Genomic DNA, 21,998 nt, shown 5'->3' on the forward strand with positions numbered 1-21,998 from the left:
TGACCGCGGCGGGGTGCTCCGATCAGTGCCAAAAAGTCGTCTCGCATCGTAGCATTGGCGTTAGCAATCTCTCTACTCATCTCTGCAGAAAGTAATACATACGAACGTATTGTTAAACATGTGTGTACCTATGTATAAGTAGGTAGTATAGATACTCTCTTTGCCGCGTATTATGGTTCTTTCTCATGCTCGTTATTTATATCTTATTGAACAAAAAAATATTAAGTTATTTAATATTTGCTTTTTCCTAATCTATAATATTTAATGATAAAAATCCATTTTCGTAAATTCGTAAGGTCTTCTCAGGTCACTCGGGCCGCAAAATAGCCCCGGGGACAATCGCATTTATCCTACGAAAACAACTATTTTTATCATAGACAATCAAATACCACCGAATTTAATAACATATTCTTTAATGTTTTACATCTGTCAGGGGTCTCGAGACTCGCATCTGGTTTTTTTAAATTTAAACGTAATTGTAAGGCTTGAATACGTATCAGGTGTATTTCAGTCCTCGTGCTTCTGGTATATTAAACCAATTATCAATTGTAATTGAGTCAAAAATAATTTTTTCATCCACTACTAGTAGATTTCTTGAGTTGTCTTTAGGACAATCGGTTTCCAATTTATTAGCAATTGTGTCATCTATATAGATATAGAAATAAGGGTAAACAAATCTTACGCTCTCTATTTTTGCACTTAGTGCTGATTTGTCGAAAAAATTGATCCAGACCTGATAAGTACTTTAAGCTCATCATTTCTTAATTAGAAGAATTCTGAGTGTACGATGAAATTAATAAATACATACCACAAACAAATTTATATAGATACATCTTTTTATATCATACATGAAAAGATTTGGAGGCTGGACGAGCTACCCCTAAGTACTTTTTCTTTCTTTATACGTGAAATTCAACCAAATTGAAATTGGGTTAACTTTGCATAAGTAGTGGTACTAGCATCTTTCACTAAGCAAATCACTGCTGGTACTATATTAAAATACAATAATTTAATTTAAACAGCAAGTGAAACTACGGACTGCAATTAATATTCAACGAGTACATTATTATCTTTAATTATTGAATCTTGGATGCAGTGCAAAAAAAATCATGATACATACTCATGTGCACTTTATTAAAATTTAGTATAATAACTTAAGTGCAGTCACGTGATTACATCATATCACGATGTTACATACTTTATGATAGTAGTTCATAAAATAAAGAGATGATGAAATTTCATGGAATTTAAAACATGTATTCCTTAATTCATTTTTAATCTACTATTAAAATTTTAGGAGGCTCAGCGGTGCCGAAACGTAAATATAAAGCTTCAAAGTTGAACTACTTGACATGGCGAGCATAGGCAAAATGCATAAAAAACGAGCATTTTGTTTGATATTTTATTTTTTATGGCTACACAGATATTGTATTACAAAACAGAAAAAAATTTTCGTGCCGTTTCGAAGATATTTCAATTTCAATACATTATTCCATGTTTTCAGTATATCTAAATACTGGCAAAAAATAAATACTATTCTTATTTTTTTATAGTTTCATGCTATCATTTTAATTGTATTTACAGGTAATGTTTCTAATATTCTAACTAAACCAATATTCATTAAAAGTAATTAAATTGAATTGTTATTGTAAAATCAATTAATATCGGTAAATTTTGGGCCAACGACTACCTTAAATCACGTACAGGAGAAAAGAAAACGACGTGTACTCACTCTATAAACTAATTTTAAAAATTTCCAAAGATAAGTTAATTATAGACTGCTCATTACAAACAGGGGGTCCATGGTACTGAAGCTCATTAAAAAAGGAGGAGAAGTCGAGGGCAAATAGCCAAGAAATCTTTCTGTCTCGTATTTTTAGAGAGTAAGGGTATTGAGGAGACCTGCATAGGATGTACTTCGAAAATACTGCCAGCAGTGGGCATCTTGGCTCAAAGATTGGAAAAAAATTTCTTTTTAAGGTGGCTCCAACGCCTAGTGACGTATCAAAATGGGGAGAGTAAAAATTAATCATTATTTTCTTTAAAATATGGTATAAAATTATCGTAGAGACTGTTGTAAGCCATATTCTACATTTTATCTGTTACTTTAGTGAGTAAATATTAAAAAACAAAAAAGTTTTATGGTGCCCTAATTGATGAACTGTTACGGTACGCTCCTAAGTTCAAGAGTAGTTATACCTATATATATGTACTCTGCAGAATGCAGACAGCTGAGAGCTGACTTGCACTCGCAACTGTATACTTAGTCTCCGATTATTTAAAGATTTTGTTCGATAGCAAGACACTTTTCTCATGTCATCGAAAACTATATATATATCGTAATAATATATATACAAGATAGTATATTTTTTACACCTTACGGGTAATTTATATAAGTGCAGCAGTAGGTTGTATATCACGTAAGCTTGCATTTCCTATCTAACCCATCTTAAAACTACGATTTTGTAAGCATGATTTCTTACAATTTTCATCGTCAACCTTAATTTTTTTTTATACGAATAGAAAGATGGAAATTCAAAGAATATAATTCAATTTTATTAACCTCGGTTGGGTTATTTATAATTTTAACATTGAGGCCACTGGAGCCACCTTAACTTCCACAAAAATCAAAAAACCTTATATCCAAAGTGTTTTTCTGTTATGCTTTCATCAAAAGTTTTTTTTGGAGTATAAAAAATACTAACAGTAGTAAATTTCTTGGTTATGGAATGCTGGTATCACATTTTCGTAATCATTGCTTTTTTCAGCTAATATAAAAGTACTCTAAGCCTGCATTGATAATTGTACAAGTATTGTTGTTATTTTTATCTGCTTATTTATATCAGCTAAACACAGCTAAAATTTTAAGTGTTGACACCAACACTCAGAATTGTAGCTGGGTTTTAACTAAGGAACACTTTAAACTAAAGAACTCACTGCTGGTAACGTTCCTTAAGGTGGCTTCAGTGGCCTCAATGTTAAAATTATAAATAACCCAACCGAGGTTAACAAAATTGAATTATATTCTTTGAATTCCCATCTTTCTATTCGTATAAAAAAAAAATTAAGGTTGACGATGAAAATTGTAAGAAATCATGCTTACAAAATCGTAGTTTTAAGACGGGTTGGATAGGAAATGCAAGCTTACGCGATATACAACCTACTGCTGCACTTATATAAATAACCCGTAAGGTGTAAAAAACATACTATCTTGTATATATTATTACGCAGTTTTCGATGACATGAGAAAAGTGTCTTGTTATCAAACAAAATCTTTAAATAATCGGAGACTAAGTATACAGTTGCGAGTGCAAGTCAGCTCTCAGCTGTCTGCATTCTGCAGAGTACATGTATATAGGTATAACTACTCTTGAACTTAGGAGCGTACCGTAACAGTTCATCAATTAGGGCACCATAAAACTTTTTTGTTTTTTTATATTAACTCACTAAAGTAACAGATAAAATGTAGAATATGGCTAACAACAGTCTGTACGATAATTTTATACCATATTTTAAAGAAAATAATGATTAATATTTACTCTCCCCATTTTGATACGTCACTAGGCGTTGGAGCCACCTTAATAAAAAAATTCATTTGAAACTGTAAGACTTAAAAAAAATTAAATAAAGTACATTTAAAACATTATAAAAATATTTTTATCACTATAGACTACTAGACACTATAAACACACTAGACAAATATATTTTGTCACTAAATAGTATATAATAAAAATAGTATTTATTTTTTAACAAACCGTAGTCAAATCATTTTAAATCCGCTAAAAAAAAGTTTTATCGTATACGAGTTGCTATGGGTATAAGTATTCCATTTGAAACAATACACTAGTTTTGAGCTAAGTCAAGACAAATCTATCCTCATTAGTAAGATTCTATCTGACACTTGAATGTTCATTCAGATGGCGCAGAGCACCCTCGTTGTTTACTATGAAGAGGGTTATATCAATTATGTTTCTGAAGATTAACTAATTATTTTTAGAATGAAAATGGTTAGTTCATGATAAAGTTTGTCAAGCCATTTAATTATAAAACTATAAGAAAATACATAATGTTATTGCTATAAATAATCAAACATTATTTTAAATATACTCTGCTTTTAATGGGAACATAACCAGACAAAAGTCGCAGTTGTTTTAGTTGTCGTTATACAAAATGAGAACACGAAAAGTTTAGTTATCAAATTGATAACTTAATTAGGCAAACAGAGAATAATTAAAAGAGTGTCTAACTAAATAAGATTTATTATTAGGCTTTTATATTCATGCAGCTAATTCTGACTGACATTATCATTCTCAGTTTGTAAATAAAATTGTTTTGAATTGCGGAAAGTACCGTAATTGTTTATGAATACTTATTAAGTTATCTTTATCTTTTTAAGAGCACATTACATCGTACTTATACTCATGATACCGTATAAAGATCTCTTTAAAATTTTGCAGTGAGGTTATATGTAGTGCTACTCTATAAAGTAAGCCTTTATTTACACTTTCTTCGCTGGAAACTGCTCTATGGAAGGGGTTAATATCACTTTAAGGCATCCTTAGAAAACAGTGGGTGCATAAAATAATTTAAAATATATTATTGATACCAGAGTATCAGTTAGTGTTGGCCATGAAACAGAGCTTAACGGTGCATATTCATGATAATGTGCGAAGAAATGTGAGCCATTTATAATAACCTAATAATGTGTTTTTAGCCAATAAAGTTGAAAGTTATAACTTTAAGACGACTTTTAGTTAATTTATTACAACTGTCAATAGTTGCCTTTTCAAGAGAAGTTCAATATTTATAACATAATTTAAAATTATCTCTTTTTTAACGCAGTTATTAAAAATCACATAACTAAATTTGTTTTCGAACATGAATGCTCTTAAATGATAATTAAAAAGTCTTTTACAAAAAAAATTATTTTTAATTCAATAACTGTTAAGTTTATTCAAAATAAATAATTATTAATTTATCCTTGTAGATAAAACAAACAAATTACATGACTAATTCTTCGTTTTAGCTCGAGCTGAAGAGGAAAGTGACTGTAGAAGTGAAATAAAACAAGAGATAGACCAGGAACATGAACAAGAAAATGATACTGAGTATTTTACTTGCTCTTATTGTGCATTTCAAGCATTATCTACTACTGAAATACAAAATCATATACAAATTACTCACATCCAAGATACTAACGACAGTATGGGTAGCTTAAAAATGAATGTTAATTCGAGTCTATTATGTCCTTTGTGTCAAGACTGCTTTCAACAAAGATCTGCTCTGGAAAAACATGTTATGCAAATCCATTCTGTTAATTCTGACGGCTTACAAAGACTTTTACTTCTTGTCGACCAAAGTCATTGGTTAAACAATAATAGAGTATCTACTCCCTGCTCTAGGTCTCCTGATACTCTATTTAAGAAAGATGAAGAAAGTATCGAACAAGTAAGTAATGATGACTGTGATGAAACTGTTAAATGTAGTATATGCTCAAAAGTATGTAAAAATTCTGAAGAGCTACAGCAGCATCATAGAGAATTGCATTCGTCATCATCAGCATCAATACTCGCTTTGGCTGTCAGTGAGAAGCATGTTTACAAGTACCGATGTGGTCAGTGTAGCTTGGCATTCAAAACACTAGACAAACTTCAGCAGCATTCCCAGTACCACGCAATTAGAGATGCAACTAAATGTGCTGTATGTTGCCGCTCTTTTCGATCAGTGCAAGCTCTCCATAGGCATTTGGAAACATCTCACACAGAATTGCAGGACGATGAATTGGCCCAGTATAAAAAAAGTTTGATGAATTCACATCCTTTTATGCAAGTTTTTACAGAAGAAACTCTAAGAAGTCAAGGAATTTTAGATGATGAACAACTGGTTGATGACGAAGGAAAAATTGACGACGATGATGAAAATGAGCTCAACGAATTATCTCCATTGCCCCAAGAACAACGGTTATTAGAAGATTATCTAAACAGCCAGTCCATAGCAGAAGATTCATATAATGACAATGGTCGAAAGTTTAAGTGTCATCGATGTAAAGTAGCATTTACAAAACAATGTTATCTTACTGTTCATAACAAATCTTTACTCCATCGAAAAGGAGAAAAAATGCCATACCCTATGGAAAAATATTTAGATCCCAATAGGCCATATAAATGTGATGTTTGTAAAGAAAGCTTTACCCAAAAAAATATACTTCTTGTTCATTATAATAGTGTAAGTCATTTACATAAATTAAAAAGAGCTATGCAAGAGCAGGGTAGTAGTAATTCTTTTGCCAGTACAGAACTTTCCACGAGTCTGTCTATGATAAGTGATACCCCACAAGAACAGGATAAAAAACCATATAAATGCAACATTTGTAAAGTTGCTTATTCCCAAGGAAGTACTTTAGATATTCATAAAAGAAGTGTACTTCATCAAACGAGAGCAAGTAAAATTCATGATTTAGCTATCAGTGGTCAGCTAGACTTATCTCGTCCATTAATTGAACAACCAGTTGTTAGTCCCAATAGTACATCGTTCAATAATAACTTAGATGTCAATACTAATAACTTATCTTGTATTAAATGTAATGCACTGTTTAATACTCAAGATCAACTCATGGTCCATCAACAACTATATTGTATTTTTAGCAATCCGTTGCTTTTATTTCAACAGTTAGCAACAAATCAACAGATCACAATATCTCCATCAAAAACACCCCCTCCGTCAGTGTCATCATCTCTTGAAAAACATATGGATCAATCTGATTTTCATACTTTGTCTTCTTCTCAAGATATTTCTTATCAACCCAAACACAAGACCTCGCAAATGTACAAACATTTACTAGAAAGTTTTGGTTTCGATTTAGTTATGCAATTCAATGAAAACCATCAACGAAGGCATAGAAAAGAAAACGACATTATGGCCACTTATCAATTCAATGAAGAAAATAGAAGTGATACTAAAGGGAATAGCCTTAATAGTAATGAAAAAGATCAAGAAGTAGAATATTTAGAAGAAGTAATTCCAGAAATTAAAAAAAGTACCTGTCAACACTGTAGTAAGGATTTTAGCAGTGTGTGGGTCCTTAAAGCACACTGCGAAGAAGTTCATCAAGATTTGGTCCCTCGAGAATTTCTAGAAAAATACGCACAGCAATTTAAATGTGAGTACGAGAAAAAAATTGTTATAGTAACTGCAGCAACATCGTCTTCAACTACAACAGCTCCTATAACAACAACTCCAACATCTTTGTCAACACAGGATAATATTAGTTTTGAGAGTAGAGAAAAAGATGATGGACTTGATATCAAGGATCACGTCAGCAAAACACCAGAAGCAACCTCAACCACTCCTGCAACTACTCCAGCATTAAGTAATACCCCAGTTTCAAGTTCTGATTCCACTACTCCAACAGTACATAGCAATATACCCCAAACATTTATTCAACAACATCAGCAGCAAATTGAACAACAGCAGCAGCAACAAGTTCACTTAACACTAGCTCAACACATGAATGAAATGCAAGCTGCATTTAATGCTATGGCAGCTTCTCAGCTTCATCAATATCCGAGTATAATGATGAGTATGATGGGATTACCTCTGGGATTAAATGTCCCTGCTCTTGCTGCTATGAATCTTCAACCTCCTTTGGTACCCGTTATGCTACCTCCTCAAAGTATAGATGCAAATAGTGTATACTCACCTATATCAGTTCAATCTGATCTTATAGTCAAACAACACCTTGCTATACAACAGCAACAACAACAACAACAACAACAACAACAACAACAACAACATCAAAATCAACAACAAGTAGTTGCTGTAAGTAATTATTTTATTCTGTTTCATTTATCTTTAGAATCATTAAAATGTAACTTAACTATCCTATGAAATTTAAATGTCTATATTGTAAGAAATACATGCAATAAAAGTCATGAAACCCAAAATTTGTCATAATGTAATACTTAATTTTGCTTTTATTTAAATAGAATTATGTATTGATTCACTTTAAATAGACTTTAAGATTTTATAACTGTCAATACAGTTGTGGTTAAACAATAATAGACTTGAAATAAATTTAGCATATAAAAATATGTTTAACTTAAAATAAATGAATTTTCTACCTAATTTTAAGGAATATGTTTTAACTATTTAAGTAACTTTTTGAATCTCTCCAAGTTGAATGATATTTTGTATATATTTTAATCTAACAGGTAGTTTCAACCATCAAATAAACAAAAGAATGTGTTTGCAAAAGTAAAATTGCAGTATAGGTTACCGCAAAAGACAAATATACCAGTTTACACAGGGATAACATAAACTTGTGTACTTACAGTGTGTATGCGTATGCACATACATACGTATGTTTATCAAAGGTGATTTATACGAACAATTATATATATCGGGAGGAGGATAATTATGCAGACAAATTAGAAGTTATGTAAACTTCCGTGTAATTCTATACCATGTTATTAGCATACATCTTTAAAACAAGATTTTTAATAAGAAAAATGCAAATTAAAATTAAAAATTTACAATAACGAAACCAGTCTACAAAAAAAAAATTATTTTTGAATTTAATGAACCGTCCTGGATAATTTTTAATGCAACAGGTTGACTTAAGAAGTAAAATTTGAGGCGAGTTTTATATGTTTTGGATATCCATCCAAAAAAAAATTATGATTACAAAACAATTATTCTAATACAAAGGTACGAACTGCAGTTGTGGTTTTAATAGCGGAAACTACACACTGAAAAAAAAATTTCGTTCTAACAAAAAAACTTTTTTTGAATCGAATAAATTATTTTGAAGAATACAAACAAAAAAATATTTTTTTTGGAATTAATAAACAGATTTATCTGAATCATATAAATTTATATTTTGCCCTAATAAATATTTAATTGCAGAGACTATCTCTCATTTTTGAAAGTACTAAATATTTAATTGATACCATAATGTATTATTTGCTTTAACTATATCTGATACTGATTTGAGTAAGAATGTATTAAAATTTAAAAAATATTTATTTTTTTTGAAAACACATCAAATATTGTTACATAAATATTTATTTATTATAAAAAAAAGAGTTATTCAATACTAATACATATTTATCAATTCTGCATTAATATTTTTTAAATTAATATGTCAATTTACTTGGAATTAAAAAAAGATTTATTTTAATCAATAAACACATATTTAAGTCGAAAACGCTTGTACTTAAAATTAACAAATATTTGTTATCACAGAATAAATATTTATTCAACTACAGTAAATATTTATTTGTTTCAAATAAACATACCATATAAGTAAATACACATTTATAAAGTGTGAAGAAATAGTTATTAAGCATTAATAACTATTTATCAACTTCGCGTGAGTACTTATTACATTGACAAGTGCATTTATTTGAATTGAAAAAAAAATTGCTTGTGACAAATGATTAAATACTCAAATCTAAAAAATGTTTATTTGGTTATAACGATATTTTATTTGTATCAAATAAATAAGTAATTAAATTTAAAACTTTTATTTACAAAAGCTTACAGCATACTAAATATTTTTTTCTTTGTACTAAATATTAATCAGTGTGTAATAGATATTTCTTAATGTTAACAAAATATTTATTTGATCCAAAAACCATTATTATAGAAAAAAAGTTTATTAGAAAAAATAGAAAATTATACCTGGAAACATACGTTATTTATTTGATATTATTTAATCATCTTATATGTATATAGACATTCATTTATTAGGGATTTACTTATATATTCGATTAGCGTATTCATATTTAATATAGACAGATATATGTATTATATTTTATATATATTGTAAGTTAATGTATTATTATCATCATTATTATTATCATTATCATTCTTATTATTATGATTATTATTATTTATAAGTGGATAAAGAAATTATATTATTAAACAGCTGAAATATTTGTGAAAAAATCCTAAGTTGACTGGAATCGAACCCGGATATTCCGCGTGGAACGCTGACACGTAGACCGCTGACCTAAAACCTGTTGTACCTCTAGAAAAAAAAAAACTTATACAATAGCCTTAAGGTATTCGAGTTTGACACCAGAAAATGTTTATGAAGAATAAAGCATTAGTTTATTCGAATGAAATAAATATCTATTTATACACAGCATCGCATATTTTTTAGGTGCTTAATAAACATTTTTTTACTTCAACTAAGTGTGTATTTAAACTGATAAAATGTTTATTTGTATGAATCCAAAAAAAATTGTTTTGAGGAATACAAACAAAGAAGTTGTTTAGTTCGATCGGATGAGTATCGATATTAAGAAGATCCGCATATTTAGTTTACTACTTTAGTTTAGTTTTACTACTTTACTCCTTGAAATCAGGGAGCAAAGTAGTACTTTTCCTGGAGGTATGAGAGTCAGTTAATTGAGTCCCTAAAGTCGAATAGCGAAGAAAACGTGGGGTACCCACCAAAAAAATAATTAATCAAATCAAGTAATAAGTTTTTCAGTGTTTAGTCAAAATAAATGAATATTTATTTTGACCAACTAAATATGCGGATCTTTTCAATACCAGTATTTATTTGATTGAACTGAAAAATTTCTTTGTTTGTATTCTTTAAAACGATGTGTTTGAATCAAATAATTATTTATTTAGATCTATACAAATAAATATTTCATCAGTTTAAATACACCCTTAGTTGACTAAAAAAATTGTTTATTAAGAATGCAAACAATCAAGATGAATACTTACAAAAAAAATATTCAATCAAATCAAGTAATAAGTTTTTTAGTGTTTAGTCAAAGTAAATAAATATTTATTTTGACCAACTAAATATGCGGATCTTTTCAATACCAGTACTTATTTGATCGAACTAAAAAATTTCTTTGTTTGTATTCTTCAAAATGATGTGTTTGAATCAAATAATTATTTATTTGGATCTATACAAATAATTATTTCATCAGTTCGAATACACCCTTAGTTGACTAAATAAATTGTTTATTAAGGATGCAAACAATCAAGATAAATACTTACAAAAAAAATATTTAATCAAATCAAGTAATAAGTTTTTTAGTGTTTAGTTAAAGTAAATAAATATTTATTTTGACCAACTAAATATGCGGATCTTTTCAATACCAGTACTTATTTGATCGAACTAAAAAATTTCTTTGTTTGTATTCTTCAAAATGATGTGTTTGAATCAAATAATTATTTATTTGGATCCATACAAATAAATGTTTTATCAGTTCGAATACACCCTTAGTTGACTAAATAAATTGTTTATTAAGGATGCAAACAATCAAGATGAATACTTACAAAAAAAATATTCAATCAAATCAAGTAATAAGTTTTTTAGTGCTTAGTCAAAGTAAATAAATATTTATTTTGACCAACTAAATATGCGGATCTTTTCAATACCAGTACTTATTTGATCGAACTAAAAAATTTCTTTGTTTGTATTCTTCAAAATGATGTGTTTGAATCAAATAATTATTTATTTAGATCTATACAAATAAATATTTCATCAGTTCGAATACACCCTTAGTTGACTAAATAAATTGTTTATTAAGAATGCAAACAATCAAGATGAATACTTACAAAAAAAATATTCAATCAAATCAAGTAATAAGTTTTTTAGTGTTTAGTCAAAGTAAATAAATATTTATTTTGACCAACTAAATATGCGGATCTTTTCAATACCAGTACTTATTTGATCGAACTAAAAAATTTCTTTGTTTGTATTCTTCAAAATGATGTGTTTGAATCAAATAATTATTTATTTAGATCTATACAAATAAATATTTCATCAGTTCGAATACACCCTTAGTTGACTAAATAAATTGTTTATTAAGGATGCAAACAATCAAGATGAATACTTACAAAAAAAATATTTAATCAAATCAAGTAATAAGTTTTTTAGTGTTTAGTCGAAATAATTAAATATTTTCTTATTTTAAATATGAAATTATTTCACTTAAATATTTGACTATGTAATAAATCGTATTGTCTCACCAATTATTTATTTAGTTAATGCTAATAAATAAAATGTAATTCAAATAAACATTTATTCGATTCAAATAATTTGAATTCGAATAAATACATTTATTTCAATTGACGAAATTTTTTTTTCAGTGCAGTAATTTCAAGTGCCTTTTTTTAGTTATGTATAATATTGCTATTGATACTTGTTCCAAAGTATTTAATAAAATAAAAGATATAAGAAGTAGTAAGATTTACTTACCTTACAGACCAAAACATGTTAATATTTTGCAAAACTATTAAATCTGTTATGTATCACTTGCCAGGCTAGTTTAATATTTTCTTTTGGTGAACAATTAATATTAAGTTTTAAAAATAAAATTTACATTTAACTATATAGCGTTGAAGCTCTAGAAAATGGACAGCTTATATCTATTTTATTATGAAAATAATTTTTGAGAGTAACAGTTCTTTGATGTAGCAACAAATGACTTGATAAATGCATAGACTGAATTAAAACACTTTTTGCACTAAAACGGTAATTGTACCACCTTTGACACATTGCAGTGGATTATTTCAAATATCCTTTCATAGAAAATACATTTTTTCTTATATATAGCCTGCCACAGAAACATAACTCTATATTTGGATGCCAAAGCACCTATGAACCATTGGTTTTTAAAGTTGTACTTCTATAGGCGCGTTCTGCCCTACGGAGTAAATCAACGATATCAGATTGGTGACCTTGAGAAAAAGTGTAACAGAAGTGAATTTTGCTTGATTCTTTCCTTTTGCCTTACCCTTCTTGACCTATTTCCCGTCCCCTGTACACCATACAACATCACCACACCACACCACACAACGTTATGACACCACGGCACGGCACACGTTTTGAATTTTACTTATGTTTTTTAACCGATTTTTAAAAAAAAAAGGAAAAAAAAACAGTTTCCAGATAGAGTTGAACCACCGACTCCTTGCACACTAGCCAAGGCCTTTACCAACTCTGTTACGAGGAATCCCGATAAACAGAAATCGATTACTTCATGTTATCTTACAGTTTGTTAACTTATTATTAATGTAAATTCTTATTTACTGTGTATTAATTCATTTGGTTTGATAATACATTAAACAAATAAATAATTTTATAAAATAAATTTTTTTGGTACATGTTTTATTCAAAAATTTGGAATAAGGTATATTTTAGCAGAGCAGCTTTTATATGCATTAAGAAATATTAATTCATTTATTTTTAATTTTTTACTTATTAAATAAATAAATTATTGTTTATACAACTTTCTCACATTTTTTTACAATTTTCAGTATTAAAAAAGAAAAATTTCTGTACAAATACAATAATTGATTTTTATTACGATTTCTTCTTTCACAATTTTTCCTTTGTGATTTAGAACAAAATTCAGAGAGGTGGGAGGAGCACAAATATATGCAGCAACGCTGGAAATTATTTTTCTTATATGGATAAACTTACGTACACGCTTTTACGCATACTTGTCCCCTCTCTTTTTTTGTATTAAAAAAAAAAAAAAAAAAATTATAGATCTATTTAAAAATGAAACAGGTTTATTTAAAAGTAGTGTTTTATACAAACAAAAACTGAGGGGCTTATACAGATCTTATAAATGCAATTTTAAGTAATTTTTCCATGAGATTACATGTTAAATTGCAAACTTTTAAAAATAAACGTGTTAAAGAGGGTACACTTAAACGATCTGCAATTTTTTTTTGGTATTCCTTATGGTATTTTTAGTATACTTTTAATGCTTAAATAATATCTGTCAATAAAACCTATGTGTGATGAATTAACGTTCTGAAAGGACATTTACTGGCATGTACTGCTATCGAAGAAAGCGGTACTACAGGACGGTTTGTCTTCATTTTTGATATACAATTATATTTTGGATAATAAATATATACTAGGAATAAGTATGTGAGTATCATGTTATAGATGTTATCAGCGTAGGCAGTAGGAAGTTGTTTTGAAACCATCGGAAGAATCGACGAAAGTGCACAGCCTTGTCAGCACTGTCTTGTACTAGCCAGCCTCCATATTGTTTGTATTGAACTATGCCATTATATATAGTGTTTATAATTGTTCAGTTATTAAATATTAAAATATTTATTGAAACATCACCCAACTAACGTAGGTACACTTATTACAACGAAAATTTCACCACCTTTGTACACAGTATCGTTTTATGGAAGGTATATTTATATTTATAATTGTATTATCTGCCATATAATTTTATAGAAGTATAACTTCTTACTTGAATGCCGGAGCACCCACTGTTCACTGGTTATAAGTTATATATCTAACCATTTAAGGTGATGCACGGCTATAAACATTTTTACGGCAATCGTAATTTATTACCAAACCAGCGTGTGGGACTCGGAGTTTCCTGGTAAGAACGAAGTTCTCGCAGGTTATGGCGGTATATTTATGTCTTTCCTGTACATTTGTCATGTATGAGAGGCTCGGAAACTTTTTAAAATAATTTTTAACACTTTTTGTGTGCCTTGATGTTCTTTTTACCTTTAGGAAACCTGTAAAACTTGTTGTTTCTGCTCTTTCTTGCTTCCTTTTAAGGATATGGCGTATTTTGTAATATTTGGAGGTTATACAATATTGTAAATACCCGTTTAATCAATACTGGCTATCTGCATCGATCTGTCAATGTACTTTATTAAAATAATAATATTAACTAGTATACACAGTATTAAGATTAACTACTTTATTTTATACTCATGAGGGTAGGCAAACATGTAGACAGTTATACACTTGCACAGTAAAAGTAGAAAGTACACACACACACACTCATCATACATGCACACTTTTATGGTTGCATCCATAATTCTGTATACAAGTTGCACTCACGTACGTACGTGCATGTATACATTGTATACGTGGAAACTGCACACATTAACACACTACGACATGGCAATAGGAATATGCAGAACACTACACTCGGCATGCGTTTACATGCTTGCTTTTTCTATTTTCATTATTTCTCTATTTATTGTATTAATTGTAATGTTCAAATTTTTCACGAATTTCCTACTGGTTACGTAATTGTGGCATCTGAGCTTAGATGGGTGAAAGAGTCGCGTGTACGCATCTAAAATCTAAAATTTCGTATTTAGCTATATTGTCGTACCACAACCAGACAGTTCTAAATCCAGAAAGTTTCGTCAAAGGAAAAGTCTGTATTTATGCTAACATTGCATAACTTTAAAAAATTACAATAATTTTTTTGTATATTATTTTCTAAACAGATGTTTTTAACCCATACATGATCCACAAAAAATGCGGATCTTAAAAAAAATACTTTTGACTCATAACGTAGACTCAAAAACATTTGTTTTCGCGTCTCTATAGTCAAAAAGGTAATATTTTACATTTGCAAAAATATTTGTTTTTTCGGCTAAATCTTAAAGAGTCAAAGACTTATGCACATAGTGTTATGAAAACAATTTTAGATCTCAAAGAATGTTTTTTTTAAGTGAAACTTCTTATGTGGGGCTGTGAATAGCCGCGTGAGGAGAAATGCCTCCGTCTCTCTTGCTCTCGCATGTACGCCGCTTGCTCCCTTCTCCTCACGCTACTACTATACCTATATATATAAATACAAATATTATAGGGATGTTAGTATGTATGTTGTACATTACGACTAAACACTAAACTGATTCGCTTGCTCAAGCTGAGGTGTAGCTATCGAGAAAAGGACGCAGAAGAGAAATACAGCAGCTGTACTTATACTAGAAGCAAAGTATACATATGTATACTGTATATATTGTGACGTGGGAAACCGACGTCACGGTAAGAAGGTATGTCGTAGTAGCTGACAAGAGGAGAGGTGGCACTATGCACACCAACACTACCCCACCCACGGCCCTTGTACCGACCTATCCCTTCACTTATCCCTACTATAGGCAGCACTGCCAGCCCTTGACTGTGTGCAGCGGTGGGTGTGTGTGCGTGTTAATTTTAATATTAAATTACAAATAGTAATAAAAAACGAATTGATTCAAAAATTACAACTTTACAATGGAAAATAGCTATATGTCTCTTGTTTTCCTTAATCTTAATCAGATAGAAGGAATTATTTTACTGTTATGGTTAGCCAAATTTTAAGTAAATTTTTGTATATCGGATATAATGATTTTAACAAGAATTGATTGTAAATATATAATGTCATATCATATGCACGAATAGTAATTTTGTATAGAACAAATTTTTTTCCCGCGTAACTGGACAAAAGTACCTTTTTACGGGGCACTGTGGTGAAAATTTTTGTTTTGTTCTGCATTAACATGACCAACAATTCGTACATGTATTAATATATATATCATAGCAAACATGGAAGTACTTAGAATGTTCAAATCACATGTAACATGAATGTAAGTATTTCATGCACGCTCGTGCTCGAATATGTTATAGTAATAAAACTTTTACCATTTTAATATCGAATTCTTAAAGACCTATTAAAATTAGGTGTAATCTAGTTTTGTCAATTTCTGTTATACCAAGTTTTATAACATTGGAGTTGGAAGTTTCACTTCTGCCGTGGGTACCGAGACCCACACCGGGTTTTTTTATTTATTTATTTTTTCTATTTTTCCATAACCATCGTGATATTTAAAAAATTTCAGAAAATAATGGAAAACATTGAGGAATCGGTTCTTTTGCTACGTCTTTTATTCTTCTCATTAATGATAATTATGTAGTCAAAAAAATTTTTGTACTGTAAACTTTTATTTCAATTAGAATCTTGATGGTCTAGAATTTAATGAATATTTAGAAATAGTAAGAACACCAATTTTCCAGAATGTTAGTATAACGTTTAAATCTGTCTGGATGTTAGCGGTCATCATTATTACGATTAATTCATTACTAAAATATAGAAGCCAATTGACAACTTTGATATTTTGATATTGCCATCAGTGTTTGTTCAAGGGTCAGAGAAAAAAATCTTACTGATTGATTTGCCTGCCATGTTCATAGTTTATGTCCTAATATCCTTCGTGATTGGGACCATTCTCTGGAGCTGGTTAGGGACCATGGTATAGATCATATAATCGTCAATCTGATTATACTCAATTTGGTGTAGAACCATGGTGAATAAGCTTTTCATGACTACAATAGAAGCGAATACATGATATAAAGGATCAAGGATTATAGAAACAAGAAAAAAATAGTGAACACATAACTTTCCGTCCATAGTGGTACAGTAAATGATAGTTAAGTATGGTGGTATGACACAAACCATAAACAACTACTTTTGGGTCGTAAGCTTCTCCAATTCCTGCCAAGTTTCGTCAAAGTCTAAAACAAGTACATCGTTGCAAATCTAATTGCCGTTATATTGGGGTCTTCAGTTGGTTTGTTTGCTTTCCTGTTCAAATACCACCTGCACCTGTGATCATCGCTTCTTCTACTCAGAATAATGAGATCATATACGGACCTATGTACAGATATAAGAACTTTGCTGTGACTTTAGTCTCGGTCACCGAAAAGTTTAAGGCCTTAATGAAAACCTTAACCGCTATTTCATATTTTTGGAAATTACGTCCACGATTAAATTGATCCAATTTAGCAATACTTTTTTCTCTAGTTTTTCACTCTCAAACACAAGCTTTTGTTCATACGTTTGGCCATCAGGAGACTATTTGAGTAAATATTTCTGCCAAAAACGAGCCAGTTTCTCGTAAAATTAAAATTATATCAGGATATACTTGGTCGTGTTATGGTGGATTTTGATAAAATTATTTAAAAATGAAACTTTTACAAAAATTTCTCTTTTACTCACTACCAAATTTTTTATCTTATCGGTAAGGTAGAAAACTTTAAGTTCTTTGAAGCTGTTCTTAGAAGGTAATCGTACTACAGCTAACCTTAGAAGTAGATTTTGGCTTATAGTAGATTCGTTAGGACTATTCTTCGCAAAAGTATAATGAGGTATTTTTTCTGACGTACATTAATAAAAATTAACGAGATACTTACATAATAATGTGAAAATTTCAATTTGATTTAAATTTTTGCATTGATTTGTACCACTATACAGGTATATAAATAAAGTTATTCTAAAACTTTCAGTTAATATATATTTGAAACGATGAAGTTGGCCTTGCAAGAATTTTGCATAATGGTCTTAATAGTCATTAACTTTAACATATTATTCTTATATTATATTTTATAAAAAAATTTTGGAGCAACAAGTTAATATGTGATATAACACTGACGTTGTAACGACCTTTTCATAACACTGTAAGTCCAAGTATATTGAGATGCACGTTTAAAGCGTGTAGTTAAAAATTTTTTTCGTGAAATGTATTACTGCAGTAGTGATAAAACGTTTTAAGAAAAACCAAATATACCAAGTGTTTAAACAATTCTACTAAACTGGACAGTTTTTAATCGGAAAACCTAGCGTAACATATTTATTCTTATTCTCTATAGCTTTCATGTAACAATCGTTAAAGAAAAACAATGGTTTAGTTCAATACGTTCGGCAAAATCGCTTACATAGTATCCATTTGATTTTTCGTGAAATTTTTATCAACCCTACGGTAATGTACTTTTTACAAAACGGAAATTTCAACTACACGCTTTAAATGTGTTTTATTTATACATTGTATTTGCAGTGACGAGCTCGTGTACAGTTCGAAAACTTTGCAATTAAATTTTTAGAATACTCTAAAACTATGTAAGTAATTCGAGCGTGTTATTTTGAGTACTTAAGTAAGTTAGTACTGATTTTTTCAAGAGTTTCTATCAAAAATATGATCTTATGATACCCCCCTTAAATTTTTTATAACTCCAAAGTAACTGCATTTTCTCTAACATAACAGTTAAAAAAGTTAGATTCCAATCATTTAATATGTCTCCAACCTTAATTTGCCTTTTCTCAGTTCCACAGCATATGATTTTCTTGCATGTATAAGCTACCACCTTTTGATAAATTATTATCTGTAAATGTCTTGAATTATATTTAGAAGCAATAATAGTTGCAACATTAGAAACAAATTTAAGATTCAATGCTAGATCTATGACGTATGTATACTAAGAAAGTGTAAGACTTAAGTTAGTAATTTTTTTAGCCATGTAAATAATGTGCTTAAGTGAGTCAGGATGCCCTTAGAAAGAATGAAGTCCCTGAGACATATGTCGTAAAATAAGATACAAAATTAAAAGTAAAAAAAAAGTAATACAAGAAAATTATCTCTTGCATTACAACGCGGAATGTACTAATCAATAGAAATTTACAGCAAAATACTTTGGTTATCGGAGGAGTAAAAAGTTATAGCACACTGCAAACTAAAAACAATTAGGAGTGTACAACACATGTCAATAGCAATAACAAACATAATTGCAAATTAGCAACAAGACTCCTTAGATAAGGCTTTAAAAATAAATAATAAAAAAATATAGCATATATACCAATGCATTAAAAAATGGTTACACTATTAATGATGAGGCACACCTTATCTAATGTGGATGAAGGTTTAAATCACATGTGTTGGAATTTAATTTTTATATTATGAAGTTATTACGGCAGTGCTTTTCATACTATCTTTCCCACTAATATGAGTTAAGCAGTAGATCGATGGCAAACCTAGTTGGTCAAATCATTGACCCTGAGTTGGATCTTAATTATTGAGCATAACTAGGAACGATTAAAAGTATCACCAATGGTCCTTTCAGGGACATCATAAAATTTTACGTTCACTAAACCACCATAAATTTCATATTTTTAGGGCCATCTAACGTTGAAGTACCTCACCAACAAATATAGAACTATTTTCGACGAATGTTTCATAGCGAATTCTAAAAACGATTCGTCCGCCAAAAGACTACATAAAGCCGACCACTTTTAAACGTAGTTAAACATTTACTTGCAGACGTCACAAACAGAGCTGTGCGTCGTGAGGCAAGGAACTTCAGTCACGAATGATCCTGCATAACCCTGCTCTTAACTCGGTCTAGCTTATGGGTCCTTTTTAGGGCCACCTAATGTTGAAATACCTTACCAACAAATTTATTACAATTTTTATATAGTCGCTGATTGAATATCTTAGGCAGTGCTAACACCGCTTATTGTGCGACCGTTTATTGAATCTGATGGGAGACTTAAACTTGTTCTGTACTGATCAAAACATTGTTCAACAAATAAAAATTTTCAATGATTTGCGTCTACAACTATTTTATAAATTTATTACAACTTAACAAAGTTTGCAAAAAACATTTAAGGGCTTAAAAAAGTTGTTTACAATGCCTAGAACTGCAAAAGGGTGTATTGGAAGCAAAACTTCAAATGCTTCAAATCTTAACAATTTGAGGCGTCAAGAAATTGACGCAAAACATTTATCAAAATTGGAACAACAGCATCAAACTCGACAAACAAATAATTATTTCAGTTACAGATCAGCTCTCCATTATAACCCTGATATTGATTAATTAAATCTTTCAGCGATTCAAGTAGGTAAAATGAAATGTATTTGCACTTATTGTTGCGCCGAAAATAGAAAGAAGAGATCCAGGACTTTGCTGCTCTGGTGGTTAAGTTTCTCTTGATCCATTGGAAAATGTTTCTAAATAAGTAAGGTGTTTGTTGATGGATGAACTTCTTCTATCAAAACATTTTTTGACAATATCATACGATATAATGCTGAATTATAAATGACTTCATTTGGAAGTAAAGGAGGTAAAGATATTAAAGAAAGAAACTTTATGGTGACTATCAAAATTAAAGGTTAAGTGTACCAATTGATAAATAGCTTACTTCCTAAAAAGAACAAAGTTGCTTAAAAGTTTATTTTATATCCAAATCATTACCAAAAAGTATGCATAAGTACCAATTTCTTGTACGGTCTTTTAAATCCAATTATAAATATCGAACAGTAGATGAATTAAAAACTTATAACGGATTATTCATACTGACCGTCTGTTGGTCAGCATCTAGGACAATACAATGCGCCTAGGGTTAATAAAGTTGCTGCACTAATAGTTAACGAAGAAGAAGGTCTCAGAGATTTTGTTTTACATAGTCGACATGGGTGGTTGAAGTGAGTTTTCAAGCTCCACCGATTATACGGCTCCTTGCAATATCCTCTTATTTTTGTTTTCGAAGAAAATTGATATTCTGTTATTGATAAACTTCTTTATTATCTTTCAAACAAAACTGCGTGCTTTTCAGTGTCCATATTTATTGACCACCTTAACATGTAATCCTGAGTGGTAAAAAAAAAATGAATCCTAAAAAATCGAGAACCCTCTGGCAGGCAAAAAACAAAAATCAAACCGTTTTAAAATACAGTTGCTTTTTTTATGAAAATTTTACTTCATTTTTGTAGACTTCTTCAATTAACCTGTTACAGTTAATAAAAATTGAACATAAATGGTTATTAAATTTATAAATCATTTGTGTTGCTTTAAAGCTCGTAATCAAGAAGCGTTTAATAAATGAATAGTGCGAGCCTAAGCTGTTGACGTTAGTGAATTAAATTCCTTATGAGCATGAGATTCTTTCGTGATTGTAAATATGTGAATGGTGTTAATGTCGGTAGATCTCGCGCATCGATTAACTATTGTAACGTACTTTACGGTGTCCACAATTGAGAGTTGAATCGTGCAGTATAAACTTAGATATAGTCTAGTCGGATTCGTGGAACAGCGTTTTACTTTGCAAAGTGGTGTGCGTCAGAATAATATCATATACAGAAATAGACCGGGACACACGAGCCCTCTTTGTTTACGTGACGCAGAAGCACAAGCAATTCCGCAAACGCTTGTTTCTTGTTGAAACAAGTGCACGTGTAACAGCATACGTATTCGTGCAATCACCACCGTTGACTGTCTTTATGCATACGTGAGACAGTTTATCAGGGAATGAATTTAATACATGTGCTTGGTATTAAGTTTTCATAAAACTAATATATTTCTTCGTAATTAGACACTGTTGAGGCATTCAGCCTACATAACTGGTGAAAGGACAACAGTTTCCTTACTACACGTC

The 21,998-nt window shown here is 30.0% G+C and overlaps 1 protein-coding gene across 3 annotated transcripts in view; it reads left to right on the top strand.

Moving 5' to 3' along the window:
* Window positions 1–21,998, top strand: part of zfh2 (Zn finger homeodomain 2) — a 192,920-nt gene that overhangs the window by 68,175 nt on the left and 102,747 nt on the right. For all 3 annotated transcript variants that reach the window (XM_089589938.1, XM_089589940.1, XM_089589939.1), the window contains one exon: window positions 5,027–7,818. In XM_089589938.1, coding sequence (XP_089446064.1) covers window positions 5,027–7,818 — 2,792 coding nt within the window. The remainder of the gene's footprint in view (window positions 1–5,026; window positions 7,819–21,998) is intronic.

This window comes from Copidosoma floridanum, unplaced genomic scaffold, assembly GCF_036245765.1.
Source record: "Copidosoma floridanum isolate Cflo_tuat_1 unplaced genomic scaffold, Cflo_Japanese_pri ptg000011l, whole genome shotgun sequence".
NCBI lineage: Eukaryota > Metazoa > Arthropoda > Insecta > Hymenoptera > Encyrtidae > Copidosoma > Copidosoma floridanum.